The sequence below is a fragment of the Poeciliopsis prolifica genome, unplaced genomic scaffold (assembly GCF_027474105.1).
Source record: "Poeciliopsis prolifica strain line A6 unplaced genomic scaffold, Auburn_PproV2 SCAFFOLD001, whole genome shotgun sequence".
Classification (NCBI taxonomy): Eukaryota; Metazoa; Chordata; class Actinopteri; order Cyprinodontiformes; family Poeciliidae; genus Poeciliopsis; species Poeciliopsis prolifica.
The window spans coordinates 11,219,360-11,235,714 of record NW_026562376.1 but is presented as its reverse complement, the minus strand read 5'-3'; the positions used below and the strand labels follow the sequence as shown (position 1 = coordinate 11,235,714).

Below are 16,355 nucleotides of genomic sequence, written 5' to 3'. Positions count from 1 at the left end.
CTGAGCAAATGTCCACTGGGTCTACCTCCCCCTCACACACACACACCCACACACACACATACACACACACACAGCTCCCACATTGTTTGATTGCTTAGATTGGGTGCACCTGTGCACACAGTCAGTGACATTTTAGTTTTTACATTTTTGAACCTTGCTTCACTCTAATCTACCTGCAATGAAGGGCAATTCTGTTGGCGAAGCAAAAGTCATAATCAAATTAAAGAAGCACAACAAATCAGACCGAATGTGAGTAGTTACTTAAAAAACGACTAAAAAGTGTAGTGTGTTAAAGTGCAATGCAGACACACACACGCACACACACTCACTGGCAATCAGCGCCAAGGACCTTGGAAAAGTGCAAACCTTAATGTCAAGGTAACAAATCTCTGCCCTGAGGCTTAAATTAGGGGGTTCAATCTACTAGAAACAACCCCCCTCCTATTGGTTTTACTTTAACCAACTTTCTTGTGGTATTCTGCACATGGTCCTAATCTACTATTCACCACCAAACCAAATGCAATAAAGTCTTTATTAATACCCTGCTGTTACTAAACTGAAATATTAGACACATGTCTAATTATGGAGGCCACAAACTTATAAAAGATTACATTATTAGATGGACTTCTTTTTTATTATTATTTTAGATTGACTGAATATTGATTAACTTTACTCACATCAAAATGTGCAGTGACTCCTGGTCAACAATGCATGGCAATGTCACTGTTGGGATTGTGACAAGCATGGAGAAGCTACATCACCTCATCCTGGTTGGTGGTACGTTTCTCAGCCATCACTTGACAGAAATGAGTAAACACTCGCCCTCAAAAGCAACATTTGACAACAAGAGCACAAAAACACGAAATGCCGTTCAACGTACACATAATTTCCCTGAAGATGACACCAAAATAGCAGCTGCACACAGACAGTGAACTGGGGATGCTGCTTGGAGACCATCTGCGACAGAAAGGAACGTTATTACCACATTACCTTGCTAACAAAAGCTTCCTGCGAGGTTCCAACAGAAACACTTGTACCAAGAGAAGACAGGAAAAACCCGGAGTATTAATCCCAGAAAGAGACGAGTCGAGTTCCAGCCACAAAATCATCGAAAAACATCCGTTTTCCTGGCCGGCCTAGAGGAGGAGACACATCAGCATCCATGTTTGAGCCCATTAGTTAACGTTAGTTACAAGCTGGCTGTGTCCTATAGCGGCGCTGCCTCGTGTATCCTTCCCCGTTCCAACTTAAAAATATTTTAACTGGGCGCTAATTAAGCGCGGCAGAGGAGGCTGGCTTCTCTCTCATCCCTCCTTCGGAAAACAGAGCCTCACACTGCTCGTTCCCTCCGCCTCCTCCCGGCCAGGCAGCCCCCGCTGTACCGGCGGCGCCGCCGCCGCGCACCGGAGAACCGGGAGACCGTACCAACGGTCAAAGAGCTGCAGGGGCGCAGGGAAGCGGGAGCCTGGCGAGGGAAAAAAATGCGAGCGGTTGTCAGCGATGCTTCTCGTTGTCACCGGCGGTTGCTCCAAAAACACGGGAATAATGGAGGCAAGATGTGGGGGCGGGGAGAGGAGGAGATGAGGGGGAATTTTCTGCAGCGGCTCTCAGCCATGAGAAACTGCAGACCTTTCTGTGCAATGTGTGTGTGTGTGTGTGTGTGTGGGTGGTGGGTGTGTGTGTGTAGAGGTGTGTGCTCACACACCCAGACATCTGAGTCTGCAGAGGACCAAGTCTGTCTTTTACATGACTAAAATAACAACGAGCTTTAATTCCAACATCCATAGTTTGTAGTATTGAAAGAAGAAAGAAAAAAGTAGCCTCCTAAACTACACTGAATTTCATTTGTATTTTTAAAGATATTGATTTAAAAAGGACATCAGTAGTTTACTAACTTCACTGTAGTTGGATTAATGTCTCCGTTTGGCATTAGCCTTCCTGCGCTATGCCGCTAATTTGTACCGGGCCAATCAGCGAAGAGGAGGAAGATGTGAACGATGACGTCGATTTTCTGCGCCGTCTGCCTGAAGTCAGCAATGACAGCGGAAAAAGTGAACGGAGCCATTCAATACCTCAATACCTTCAATATTAACAGCCATCTTGTTTGACTTGGCATTTCTCTCTCAGCAGTAGAGAATGGTTAACAGCGCAGGCAATTTCCGGTAAGCTACATAGTGTCCAACTGACGCATTACATAACTCACAGACTAACATTAGCGATTGGGTAAAATGTAAAACTTCAACAGAGTCCATGCCTCCAGGAACTTAAAGAAGCAATCCTTTCTCCATAGCTGAGAGTCTAGACCCTCTGCAAAGTTTACCGTACTAAAGGGGAATGTTGACAGCCTTTTTGGAGGTTTCAGAGTTAGGATACATACACACATTGCTGATTGCATATAGTTCATGGAATATTTTAAAAATGTTCTAAACCCCAATAGAAAATACAGAATGTGCTAAAAATCCTACAAGCAAAATGAGTACAGTTGATTATCTAATGTACTTGATCAAATTCAGTCCTCCTCCTCTGCATCTTTTTGGAACATCAAAAAATAAAAATCATGAAAAAAAACTACAAAATAAAAGTTTATTTTACTGCTAAAAAGGAAACACAGCTCAGACACCAACATCAGTGTCAGTACATCAATATCGGTACAACTATGGGGTGAACCTAGCTTTACATCTGACAGCTAAGTTATTCTCAGTAAAACGGTGTCCTTTAAGGTGAACCATGTTGCCCATTTCAAAAACAGCCTCTGGATCAGAGTTGTTGACGATGTACACAGTCTGCATCTTCACTGGCTGAGAATTCAACCTCATTTTTTCCTGTCTACACCAAAACACAAATCCTGCTCTCAGGTTGGAGCTAAGTAGTGGCCTTCAGCCCACTGCAGCCGTTAGTCTGAGATTTTTTTTCTTCTTTTTTTTCTGTAGCCTAAATTGGGCACTTGTTTTCCCCTTACACAGCTGTGCAGGAGCCGTTGAAACCACAAGATGGTAAAATGCCAAAATACAACCAGTTCTACGGTATGACAAATAAATAGAAATGTGTAGGGTAGAAGCAAGTTTAAGCCTGAAAGACTACACAAGCTTGTCTGAATAACTCAAGAAGTCTTTTTCATATATGAAAATGTCATTCCCTTATGAAAACAGTGTAAGGCCATATGTAAAGCATGCAGCATCAGAGACCAGGTTATTTGTTTGCCTTCTCAGACTTATTCATTTTAGACAAAGTTGCAACATGTCTGAAATTTGGACTTAATCTTCACCAGAAATATTTTCTTCTCTGACGTTAAGCAATAAGAAAGCAATAAGACACAGTTAAATTTAATGTTCTTGGCATGCTGTTTCTGCCATAGAGCGTTCTGCAATCCCAAATTTTAGCTTAGTTTGCTAAATGTAGCGGGTCACATGAGAAATGAGGAGGAGTATTCCCCCCACCCTCTTAGATGGATTTTTCTGTTTCGGGATATTTTTGGCCTGCTCCAGACACCGGAAACTGGCCTGTCCAAGTTAAACATCTCCAGATGACTCTTTCTTTGGCTTTAATATAAACACCGGCTTCTCTTTTTCATTCTCCAACTAAATGCATATCTCCACTTTTATTGGTAGCTTCCTCAGTTTTATTTGACAAGGACCTAGTTGTTAAATGGAGAAAGATGGGGGGAAATGAGGGAAAAGTTCTCTGTGGGGAAATGGGACAAGGCTTGTGAGGACAGGGGAAAAAGCCAGCATGAGCTGATGGATTGTAGTTCCTGTTTGAAATGGATAAGAGTTGGAGTCTGAGTGAGAATAGGTAAATTCAGCAACTATCACAGGGAGGAAAGAAAGACAGGAAGCATGGGTGGAAGAAACTGTAAAAAATACTTCTGATTTTGTGAATCCAATCTTTTCAGTGTTTAAACATCTACCCTTATTATTCCCTTCCTGCCTTTTCTAGGACCTGCAGGCAGTATCAGAGTGAATGACTAACAGTTGAGACTTGTTATGGAACCAGTGGACTTCTATTTTTAGCTAGACTGTGGTTGTAATGAGGTGTTGATCTGGTATATTTCAACAGAAGATTGTGTCCAGAGTGGAAAGATCTGAACGGCGAGCTGGTATTGACCATGGGAGCACATAACAGTTGGGGTGGGTCAATGCGGCTTATGATCTTTCCGCAAAAAGTTAACTTCTAACGGTGACGCATAATATAAACACAACAGAACGGTTAATTGAGGCAGTATGAGGAATCCCTTCAACCCTGTCTGTGGGACGCTGCGGTAGGCAGCTGAGACTGACACACTTGTTTGCTCTCCGAGTTGCTCTGCCTTCAATTGTCTGCTTTCCCTTCATATTTATGGAGGCCAAATAAACAGTTTTGAGCTCCTCACACTCTGAGCGAGCACAGTCTAATACACACAGTCTCATGATGTAATTTATGACAATGAGATTTCTAGAGTCGAAGAGACTTGTCAGTGCTATTAATGGTGCAGCTCCCACAACCAGTGTGCTGCAGGTGAGATTAAAATAGAAGATACATAAAAGCACTAGAATATTCAATCGGATTTAATAATAATAATGATAATAACAAAGACCAGCTTGAAAACCTTGCCTTCTTTACGTTGCATTTTGGGAGGTGGCATAGTGCAATGGAGCAGGCAGGGTCATGGAAAGGCAGCCAGGAATGTCTGGAGAAACGACTGACCGGGATAGATCTGTTTTGTTTGTTCAAGTCTGCACATTCATGCATGTGTATGTGTCTCTGCACTCCACCCTTCCTTACCCACGAGTGTCCTTTGGACAGAAATATGGTTCCAGTTAGCCCCCTTTTGAAAATCAGAAACATACTGGCTCTTCAAACAAACTGGAGATATTTCTGTATTCAGCTCTGCTTTGTTCTCATTTTACAACAAACCTCCATTCCCAGACTTCGACCACAACCCCCCACAACAGCTTTTACGTAGAATCACAACACTGAGTGAAACTGACAGATGGAGATGATTATCCCTTTTAAAATACTACCCAGACACTTTCACTGAGGATACTGCTGTAAAATGTTGAAGTTTCCAGCATGGTATATGAAGTCACCTTGTACGGTGGATTTTGTTTGATCCATATTTTCAAGCCATTTGAAACCAGGAGACCCTAAACTACCAACCTATTAGGTGCAATGTTTACTGATCTTCAAATTTTGGGAAGTTTTGACCTGCTGATATGAACTATTAGCTAATTATAATTTTTCATTAAAAGCTATCACTTTGCAGAGTTTATGTTCTTCTCTGGCCACTTCTGAGCTACTGACCAACCAGTCAACCTTGGCAATACAATTTCTATTATTAGTGAAAAGGTCTTTAGACTTAAAGCATTTAGAATAGCCATAACCAACAGTTTGCTCAAGAAGATAGGTTCAGAAAATAGTTTGCATTTTGTATGAAAACCCCTGGTGAGTTAGTTCTTATGCATTGGTCAGATACAGCTAAGTCATAACGCTTATTCGTGCCATTTAATTAAGCTCTTAAATAATGACTCCTGATTAAGTGCTCACTGAATTGTGGTGTTGTTAGATTCAGACAAGTATGTTGTCTGCATAAAACATGACAAGATGTTTCTAGTTGTCAAAATAGAATGTCCTACTGCAATGACAATACTATACTTCCATAAAAAAGTCTGTTAAAAGTCTCACTTGTATCAAGAGTGTTTTTATGTCTACACATGCTCTATTTTATTCTTTATCTGTTCCATAATCTTGTTTTGACTATGGTTTCTGTAGCTTTCCCTAATGTAAGACAAATACTGGGTCACATAGATGTGCACAAACACTCATGCAGTGCCTGGATTTATTTTTAAAATAGAGAAGAAAAAAATTCAAACGAGTCTACCGCATACGTCTCTTGTGATAATATCCAAACCCATAAAAGCCTTTTATGAGCACAGCGTTGTGACACAGCGCCACAGTGCGTCCATCTAAGTGAAAATCATCACATTGGTGCACATACAGACTCTGCAGCTTGTTGTCATTTCAAGGATCTGCACATGAGCACCACCAATGTCTCTTTCAATTTAATTATATTTTTATGAGAACACGTGTTTTGATGTTACTTTGTCTCCTTCTCTTACACATTCTTTAAATGCCTACATAGGCATTCCTATCATAACATATTCTCTGTCTTCTGTGTTTTTGATTAAATAGATCTGAGCAGACCTGGGAACCCGAGAGAGGGTACTGGAGTGATGCTGAGATAGCGGGGGTGAACACACTCCAGACAGACTAATGAGGTGAGCACAGTGTTTTGTGATGAGCATGTACCAGTGATGTCATGTACTCTGGACTTTTATCTAAATGAAACACAGTCTTCAGTGATTATTGGGGCTGATCTGCAAGGATGTAGACCGGCTGTTTGAGCCGCTCACCGGGGAAGGATATCTTACCCCTACACCTCCTGTCTTCATTTATAATTCATACAGGGAGAAATCACTGTAGACCCCAGTGACCCGGTGTTCACTGATACCACCAGCAATGCATGCACAGACACACGGTGATGTAGATTATCTTTGATTGTCACACATAAATCAGTAAAATGTCTATGCTTTTCTCTTAGAATAGACAAAAACCTGAAGTTTAGGACAATCTTCTTTCTTGACCTCTGCTTCACTGAAATATTTTCTGTATTAGCTTGTGTTCATATATCAACATAGACTTACTCCCACACTTGCACCCTCAAAGTTAGACACAAAGCCTGTGGCATAAACTCAAGGGCACTGACTGAAGTTGAGCAGTCAAGCTATGATAGCCTCTGTTTTTTACCCTTTGACTGAATAGAATACCAAATACTCTACTCATTTATCTTGTTGGGCAATAAATAAAACTGTCTGCATACTCCTATCTAAATTGTCTGTCACAGTTTTAATGCATTCCTCTACCTAATTAAGCATGTACCCTGGGGTCTAAATAGCAGAAAAGCACAGGCGAAAAATATCCTGGCACTTTATGTTCTTGACTGATTTTGTCATCATGTGTGATTAAATGTATATATGCATTTAATCATATATTACTACCCACACTGCTAAGTGGGTAGTAATAATTAGATATTCGCAGAAGAATATGCTAGTGGTCCAGAACTGACCCAATTGGATTTAACCTTACCGGTGACATGCAAGAAACCCCTCAAACATCTCACAGCGAAAAGTGAGGACTGTGTCAAGCTTTCCTTACACTGACGTTAGTGAAAAATCATTGTAGACACTATCTAAATTGTCTGTCACAGTTTTAATGCATTTCATCCAAAGAAGGCAATGTTGGCCATTAGGGTGTAGGACGTGGCAAGTTATTCATAGAAGAAATATATAGGTTAATTTTTGTTGTTCCATAGACATTACATATTTTTTGTTGCCAAAAATAAGTACAATTTCCCATAAAACAGCAATAATATTGAACATTGTATCTCAACTTATACATATGACTAGAATAATTAAAAGTCAAAACTGCTAAATGCACTGACTGTACTGTACAGCATTTTTTTAACTTTAACTCTTATCACATTTTTATGCTTTCAAAGAACCTTACTTTCACTGGGCTACATAGAAATCACTGAATTTACTAACAACAGTACCTATCAGTCCATCCACACAGTGATGTTCAAATATGTACCGAGTGCCAGCCTCTCCCCCAAAGGCAAACAAAAGTTGTCATGACAATGTTTTAAAAGGCCCAGCCAACTCTGCATGCACACTGTGCCAGAAATGTAGGACATTTGCAGGAGGAGGCACTGTAACACAAAAAGTAGAAGTAAGATACCCAGAAAAATTTTCTCTCATAATATAATACGAAGAAGCTCATGACAGTATCACAATCCCAGGATAGCAAAGAGAATCTTGGTCTAGATTAGAATGTTGATAAACACTTGAAATCACATTAAAAAATATAAACCCCCTTCTGCTCATTCCAGCTACTCCATACAAATGCATTTTTCATGCATTTGTATGGATAAAAGAGAACACAAGAGAAAAAAACTGAAGATAAAGTTGGCAGGTATATAGAGGAAACATCATAAATAATAGTAATATTAAAAAGCAGCTGGTGATGAGAGATCTGATGTGACAAAGTGAGCAGAGTGCAGACTGAGACATTCCTTCTTCATCCAGCATCTATTTTGAAATATTGACAAACAGTGGAGCCAAAAGGAACTGTTATCCCCTCGACAGTGCTCTGCAATCAGGATTTATCAATCCATAGTGTTGGCTTGTTGCAGCAGAGCTCCATTTCTGCACGCCTGATTCCTCTGAGGTGGGGTAATGAAAAATGACCCGGCTCATCTGCAGGGAGAGCCCTTTGGCAGCTGTGTGTGTTCTCTGTGCGAGTGTGAGCGCAATTTCTCCAGTCTAAGGGGAATCCCGTCACCAGTAAGGGTATTAAATATCTTCCATTTGGCTTCAAGTAGAGCCAGAGTCTGAAGGCATAGGTAGAAAGTGTCAGCTCAGTAAATAAAAACACCCTATCCATCAATCACAGTCACAGATGTGAAGGGGGTTGACTTATTTCTATTATGCAAGTGGTGGCATTTCAGATTGTTATTTTTTGAACTGTTTATTTAAAGCTTAAAATGATGAATAAATATTTAACGTGCATAGGTTTTGACAAATGTGTACATGTACATATTGTGTTTTTCTGTGTTATAGATGCAGTACCAAAATTTGTTGCCCAATCTTTTAAAGCTGACCAAACTTCTACTTGGCAAACACACATAGACCCAAAATTGGAGGATGATCCTTTATATCAATTGAAATAAAGGATCTGGGAGTGCCTCAGAGGGATTTCCTCATATATTTACCAGATTCCCGTGGTAATCCTCTGGGATTACCATTCTACACCGAGTCCCTAACCTCTGAACTTAAAACATCGTAAGCTCTTACGTTCTCACAAATAATGCCATAGTTAAATCTATCAGACCATTTAACTGGAGGTGACCACCTTAAAGAAAACTCATATTATATTCACTTTGGCTTAGACTGAGAAACGCTTAGAAGGTTTAAACGGGTGCTTGTCATATATACCATCTAGGCTGTTCAATGTTGACCTGGTTTACAGTGAATCAAATAAATCATTTTAAAATGTGACCAAAATCAAACACGGTTTCTGGCTGCAGTCTGCAAGAGGTTCAGTGCTCACTGCACAGGTCAAATTTGACACCAGTCACTGGTCATCCCTGTTTAAACAGCAGATTCAAAACAAACACAGCACACAAAAAGACTGATTCACTAATAAACGAGCAAGGTTATACATGTTAATTTTAGTGGTTGAAAGTGTGGGAAATGGAAAATTTGGATGCTTCGTAAAGTCTGGTTGTACACCACTCCAGCAAAAGCACATTGCAGTATATGTAGGCTGCACTCATTGTGTAAATGTAATTTCTTGGTTTTCTACTTTGAATAAATTTGCATGATACTCAGAAACGTCTCGCACATAGTCGTAATAGGGTATTCTTATGTAAAATTTTGAAGATATTTATAGAAAGAAAGTAAACTCAGAGAATGAAACACCTGATTCTGGTTGCACAACATGGATTTAAGTGCATGAGCATGCAATTAATCAAACAAGTTGCCATCTCATCAAGCAATCTGACAAACTGTCACATCGCCAGAGAAATTAAGAGTCTGGGATGACTAAGAAGCTTACAGTACGAAGCCACTATGTTGACTCAGTGAGCTATTTATACTGAAGGGCTGCTGCTGCTTTAACATTTAAAATGCTGAGATGCTGTAAATCGGCAGGCTATTCATAAAACAAGTTTATATCAACAAAATATGTATGAAAGATTAATGTTTGATCACAATTTATGATTTATTGAGTGGCCTGTAAAAAGTAAAGTGCACAATTTAGCTTTTGAGGAATCTCCACAGGAGACATTTTCTCTACCCTGTTTTCAGATGCCAGTAAACTTTGGCTTCAATTTCACAAACGATCTCTGACAATTACATTCACACACTAAACATGTGATAAATCTGGGAATGGACCAGTGGAAATATTTTCCAGACAAACTATGCAAATAGAGCTGTATCCCGGGGGGACACTGTAAATGGCTTTAACCATCAGCTGGGCTTCAGGCATGTATGTGTGTTTGTGTGTGAAAGAATATCAAACACAAACATGCCTCAAGGTAGTTGCCAACAAATTAGAAAATTGCAGATCAAATAAACAAAGCAGAGGGAAAATCTGGGGAAAATGGCCTCCCTTTTGAAAAGTTCCCACTGCTGGTTGTGGGAAAAAAACATTTTCACATTCAGATCATAACTCTGACAGAGTGAGTAAAGACTGCTGGGAGACTGCAGTAACGATCCAAATGCCTCAGTAGGAAGTCACAAGTTCAATGTCATTCTTCGTCCAACAGTTACTTGGATGGGAAGCATGGAAAAAAAACAAAGGAAAGCTGGGAATTAACACAGATTCCCCCATTCTGGGTATTTACTTACCTCTCACTGGGGCATTTATTGGCCGTTGCTTCAGTGGAATATGGGAACAAAGGAATGATAAAGTGAACATGAGAGGCAGATGGACTACATAAAACTAACCGAGTAAAGGTTGCTGACAACCACCCAACATTAAAGAAATCTACTTGCTTAGAGAAAAAAAAACACTGTGTTTGAGGGCCTAGAGCTCAACAGACCACAAAACAAAGAACTTAATTGAACAGCTACAAGTGAGCTGAGACCATGACAGAAGAAAAAGTGAGCAACTCAGATGCGTAGTGTCTGTTTGTCTCTGGTTTGCATCGTAGCGGCGAACATCAATGGGATAAGGAATATGATTTATGACAGAGCTGTTCTCACAGGAAACCAGACCAGATGAGTTCAGTGGGAGTTAACTGGGCTGCTTTTCAATGTGTGCATCATGCAGGGCAGGGAATAATGAATATGCATGATCACTGGGGCATGATTTGAGACTTTAAATATGTATAAAACTTTTCACTGGGGTACCGTTGCTTGGAAACAGATAGGCTCAAAGTTTGTTGTTTGGCCTCTAGGAGAACCAGCTTCCTGCCAGCTCCTCTTAATAGTGATTGTTGTGACAGGAAATAAATGAGTGCAAGTAGGATGTTTACCTTGTTGAGTTTTAAAAAAGGGATGATGAACCCTCTAGAGTTTGTTCACGTCACTTCAGTTTATTCAGAACAGAATAATACAGATGTCATGTAAGGTGGAAGATAACATGTTGAGGTATGACACCTTAGAAAGTTATTCACACTTTTTCCATCTATTTAAAAATCATGTCTTTTTGTTTTAGACCAACACAAAAGTATATAACTGTCAAATGGGGAAAAAAATCCCACATGATTTTATCATGTTTTTATCAGTTTGAATTGATTTACAATTCTACTTCGCAAAATAGCTCCAGCTCTGTCAGACTGGAGGAGCATTTGTTACCATAAATTGTCTAGTCTTAGCACAAGTTATGTTTGGGTCTGACATTTGACTAGACCACTCTGTTGATCTAAACCATCTGTCTGCATGTTGCTAAAAATGCTGCCCCATACAATTCTCCATTTATCTTCATACCACCTTATTTGTCCCTGATGAACAGAATTATCCCAAAGGCATAATGCTGCCACCATCATGCATGTGGGTCAAAAAAGTTTAGTTGTGGTTTTATCTGACCAGATCACTCTCTTCAGCTTGTTTTGCTGTGTCCCCATTATTTCTTATGGCACACTGCAAATAGGACTTATTATGGCTTTATTTCAACAATAGCATTTTTTTTCCTGGTGTCAGGTTTGTGGAGTGGAAGATAAATAATTTTCCTGTCCACAGTTCAGGTCTTGGGAGGTTTTCTGATGTTGCATATGCTTCAGATTTCAGAATTAAACTGTACTTCATGTAATGTTCAAAGCTTGTGCATGCTCAAACTGTTTGTTCACTAACGTCTTTTTAAGAAATGTCTGATGCCTTCACAGAAAAGGTTATTATACAAAGAAGAACTTTAGCTCATTATCCCCCTTCATAATGATACTGATACATTGTTAGGTATATCAGCATAAAGGGCCCAAAATGTATAACCATAAAAAATAAAGCTTTGTATCCTTCTTCCATTTTAAAATTATGCCCTACATTGTGCACTTGCTACCTGACAAAATGTATTAACGGATATGAATACTTCTGCCATACACTGCAAGTATAATCCTTGCAAGTCAAAGGAAGCCCAACCACCTGTGTTTGTTATAGTTCTTGCACTTGCTGCTTGCAGGATATCCTTCCTTTTGGGACTGTGGGTGGTGGGTGTGCGTTGCAAGGAGAAGGGGAGTGGGCAGGACAAAGGACAGAGACAATGCACACAGCTGAGATCAGTGTGAGTCCAAACAACACAAAAAATGACAAATAAGTACCTCGAGACACTGTCTAACGCAGCACAGCAGAGCACCATCCTGACATGCCTGTTGGTTCTAACCCTCTTTACAGGGTCACAACACAAGAGGAAAATGTGTGACTGGAGGCTGTTGAGTCAATATTACTCAGCCTGATGTGCGAAAGTGTAAACACACGTTTGAGCTCTCAAAAGGGAAATAAGTGCATGTTTGTGCGAACAAATAACATTTTACAAATGGTACAAAATCTGCTTGTTGGTGTAGCACTGCAGCTTCATCACACGGGATGCTGCTTCACACAAAGATGCAAAGCACTGCAGGTAAAGCTCACCCTTAGGTGTTGTAAAATGTCTTGACCAGGGACATGGATTTGGCTACTTTGATGCTGGAGATAGATTTTTGTGGCAGTCTGGACTAAAAAAGTGAAAGAATTTAGAAAGGAAAAACAGAAAGTTTGTTGTTGGGAGGAATTACGACAAACATGGAAAGACTTTGTTCACTTCAAAGGAGCAAAAGAAGACAAAGAGTGAAAATTGACTAAATATGTTGGAAAAAGTTAAACTCTACTCAGTTTATGTCAGTCTTTCTCTCCTGTGTGTCTTGATTTTGTAAGGCTGTGTTTCCTATTAACTGATATACAGAAGGCAGTAGAATCTCCATCCTGTTTCCTGACACATTGACCCCCTCCTTCTCCACCTATGCAACTCTCTTCACTATCAATCGCTCCACCTTGGACTATATCTCTCTATATTAAAGGCGGGTAACTTGTCAAAACTCTTCAGTGAAATTACTCCAAAAAGAGTAGCTGAAAACTGATTTACTGATTGGCTGTGTCTCTACAGTAGGAGGGGGTGTTAACTAAGAATGATGTTTGAAATAATTGGAGCTTCCTCTGATTGTGTTCTCCTCCCTCAGGATGCTTAGTCTAAGGAGCTACATTGGACCACATTTAAACGCAAAAGTCAAAACAACAACTCAGCTACTCCTCAAAGAAGAATGCATAGAAAAAAAAGCAGGAAAGCCCAGATGGTGGAGGTGCGTATGTGTGAGAGTGTGTTGAAACCAGATATGTTGCAAACATTGTACACAGAATCAATTTTTTTCCTCACTGTTTGACATTAAATTACGTTCAAATCCAGTTTTTTGTTAGCATGTCCTCTACTAACATGGACTGAAAGGTCACTCGGCCAGGAAGACAAAGTCCTTCAAAGAAATGTCTCGTGGTCTAATAAAACTAAAATTAAAACATTTGGATGAAATAACAATTGCATGATTTGGAATTGTAAGGGATAAGCTCCCGAGCATCAAACCAACTGTGAAGCATAGGGGTGACAGAATCCTGTTGTGTGGATGTTTTGCTGCAGAAGGGACTGGCACAATTAACAAAGTAGATGGTATCATGTCAAATAGACATTATTTGTAAATATCCAAGCACTAGATTTTAGACATAAGGCTGAAGGTTAAGATTTTGGCACCAATGGGATTTTGATTACCAAAAGTATCTTGCCAGGAAGTGGCAAAATCAGTGTTTTTGAGTGGCCATGACCAAGCCCTGATCCCAGTTCCAAAGAAGACATGTAAAGAAATGTAGGCCTGCATACCTGAACTGATGTCCAAACTGTTTGACCCAAGTCATAGAAGAAATTCCTTCAAAGATCAAGCAAATTAATTGAATGAGAGAAAAATCTTCTATTATTCTTGCATTTCCTGAAAAAAAATAATTTAAGTAATTCTACCTGACCTAGAGTTTAACAAGTTTGGTGTGATTTGATGTCAGGCAGGGGAAAAATATATTGTTATACACACAGTGTATTGAGATGTCTGGTTAAACTTTATGTTCTAATGACCTGACTGACCAAAGCAGTGCAACCTTGTCCTCACACAGACCCAGAGAGTGCCTCTCTCTCAGGCTGCTGGGTTTGTTCTAGCGGTGCCATCTGCATAGAGGGCAGCTGGGATGCCCAGGGAATACTAATAGCTCCATGAAAGCAGCAAGTACCGATTTGAACATGCTGAAGTGAATGCTGATCAACCATTTTGCTGAATCATTGCTTGAAAAAAACTCAGAACTAAGAGACATTGTCACTCCAAAAAATGAAATTAGAATAACGAAAGAGCTCTGCAGAAACTTTGGAAACCAGGCAAAATAAGAATTCTAAGTTTTCAGGGAGGAAAATAACTTTGGGCAAGAAAACCATGCAACTGTTAAGTATCTACCTCTTTAACGACCATAGTTACACATTCAAGCTTAACAGCTTGGTTACAAGCTCCTTTATGAAGAGCCTGGCAACACAACTTCCTGCTAGCCAAACAAAAGAACTCTGCAGACAGTATTTGCAAAGCAAAAGCTGATGAACACAAGTAAAAACAGTTCTAACCCTGGTCTGACCTTCAGTCAAACCAAGTTTGATTTCAACTTCCTCAGAAATGACAAAATAATCTATTAATGACAGTTTGTTTTCCAGGTGCAAATGTAATTGTAATATATTGGCAGTTGATGGGTACTGAAAGATGCCAGCTTGAAACCATGAAGAAGCCCATGTTTCTTGTGTATTGTAGGCATTTACCTGGTAAAGAGGTCTTGAAACACATCTGTGTGCATGAAATAGACGCAGGGGCCCCGGAAGATTCCTGGCATGCACACAAACTCGCTGGACAGCTGTGGAGGTGAGAGTCCACAGCAGACTTCGACGCGTACAGACCATGTCGTCTAGACCTAATAAAACAGCCTCCATTATCAAACTAACTCTGCGACATTTATGACACGATGAGTTTATGGCAGAGAGGAATCCAGATGTCAGAGCTTTATTTTCTCGGTGAACAATTCAAGTTAAATACACTGAGGACCAGGCAATAAAATAAGTTTAACAGCAGTTTTCAGTGTCCTCCTGGTGCCATTTAACTCCAGTAGATAATATTTCCGTCCACCCTGGTCATCTTTGTCCTTCTTGGTCTTCTGTCTCCCTGGGAATTATTTGATGTGTCCTGAAGATCAAACCCAGTTATTCCCAATGGCCCAGTCTCACAGTCAGTGGTCATTGCTGCCGCTCTCCTCTTTCTCTTCTTTCTTCCTTAAACTGAAACTCAAAGCAGCTTTTGCCCGTTGGCCTCAGCGCCACAAACACAAACATTCCCACTAAGGAACTGCAGTTCCTCGCTCAGTTTTTCTCTGACGGGTACTTGGTTTTAAAGTGATATGCACTCCGTCAAACTGCAGAGAACAACCAGTCCTCTCATTTCTCTCTCACGGTGTTTGCTTTCCAGAAGAGAGGGATGTCCTTACAAGATGAACACTTCTCACACACCTGCTCCAACTGGACAATAACTGTTTGTTCATCATTCTGGGACTACAGTGGCGACACACATTTGCATGTGGGCTCAGACATTTTCAAGCTCAGACATACGGTGTTTTTGAAAAAGTATCCACATTATTTAATCTTTTTTATAACGTTTTGTGTTACTACTACAAGTATTAGATTATTCCATTAGGATTTTATGCATGCGTGGTTCGTTCACTGGGCAACAAGCAACTCAAGAGGAGTGTCCATTGTCCACTCAGTGTAACACCCATAAACGTCCCGCCCTTTATGGACAACAGAGGTCAAAGTCCTCATCACCCCAGACCTTCTGACTGACTTTAATAAAATTTATTGTCACCTTTTCAAACACAAAAGCACATTACTTCTAGGTTCCAGAGGGTGATTTCATCCCACATAATTACATCATACATATCAAGCAGTTACGTCCAAATAGTCATAGTGCATATAATCACATTTAATGTCAATCTTGCTCATGCTTGGAGAAACTCAATCATATTATCAAACAAATTTTGATTTTATAGTTTTGGCGATGAAGAAAACCAAGACCAAAATGAAATATCAGTTTCTTCACCAAAGGCATATTTTCAAGGATTTTCAGAGTTGCTATTACTGGTAAACTGTGAGGTTGTAAATTTTGTTTGACTCTGATGGAACACAGTTAACACAGCGTGGAGAACTGAAGGAGCCGCCAACATGGACCACCT

General features: G+C 40.1%; 1 protein-coding gene and 1 long non-coding RNA gene across 13 annotated transcripts in view; one reads left to right on the top strand and one right to left on the bottom strand.

Annotated features, from left to right (window-relative positions):
• frmd4a (FERM domain containing 4A) overlaps positions 1-16,355 on the bottom strand; it is a 117,798-nt gene that overhangs the window by 42,695 nt on the left and 58,748 nt on the right. Inside the window, exons 1-3 of one of the 12 annotated variants that reach the window (XM_055041748.1) lie at positions 1,038-1,530; positions 881-957; positions 678-796 (exon numbers count right to left, since the gene is read on the bottom strand). The exons of 7 other annotated variants lie outside the window; for them this stretch is intronic. Coding sequence is in view for 1 of the 5 variants with exons in the window: in XM_055041682.1 (XP_054897657.1) it covers positions 14,899-15,066 (168 nt within the window). In the remaining 4 variants the exon portion in view is untranslated. Of the gene's footprint in view, positions 1-677; positions 958-990; positions 1,531-14,898; positions 15,082-16,355 lie in introns of those variants that run through there. 4 more of the 12 variants (XM_055041755.1, XM_055041754.1, XM_055041682.1 and 1 more) reach the window with 4 other exon arrangements.
• On the top strand, positions 2,038-15,119 carry LOC129367447 (uncharacterized). Its single transcript, XR_008606703.1, has 4 exons — positions 2,038-2,162; positions 6,169-6,254; positions 13,247-13,366; positions 14,891-15,119. It is a non-coding gene; the product is annotated as an uncharacterized LOC129367447 (long non-coding RNA).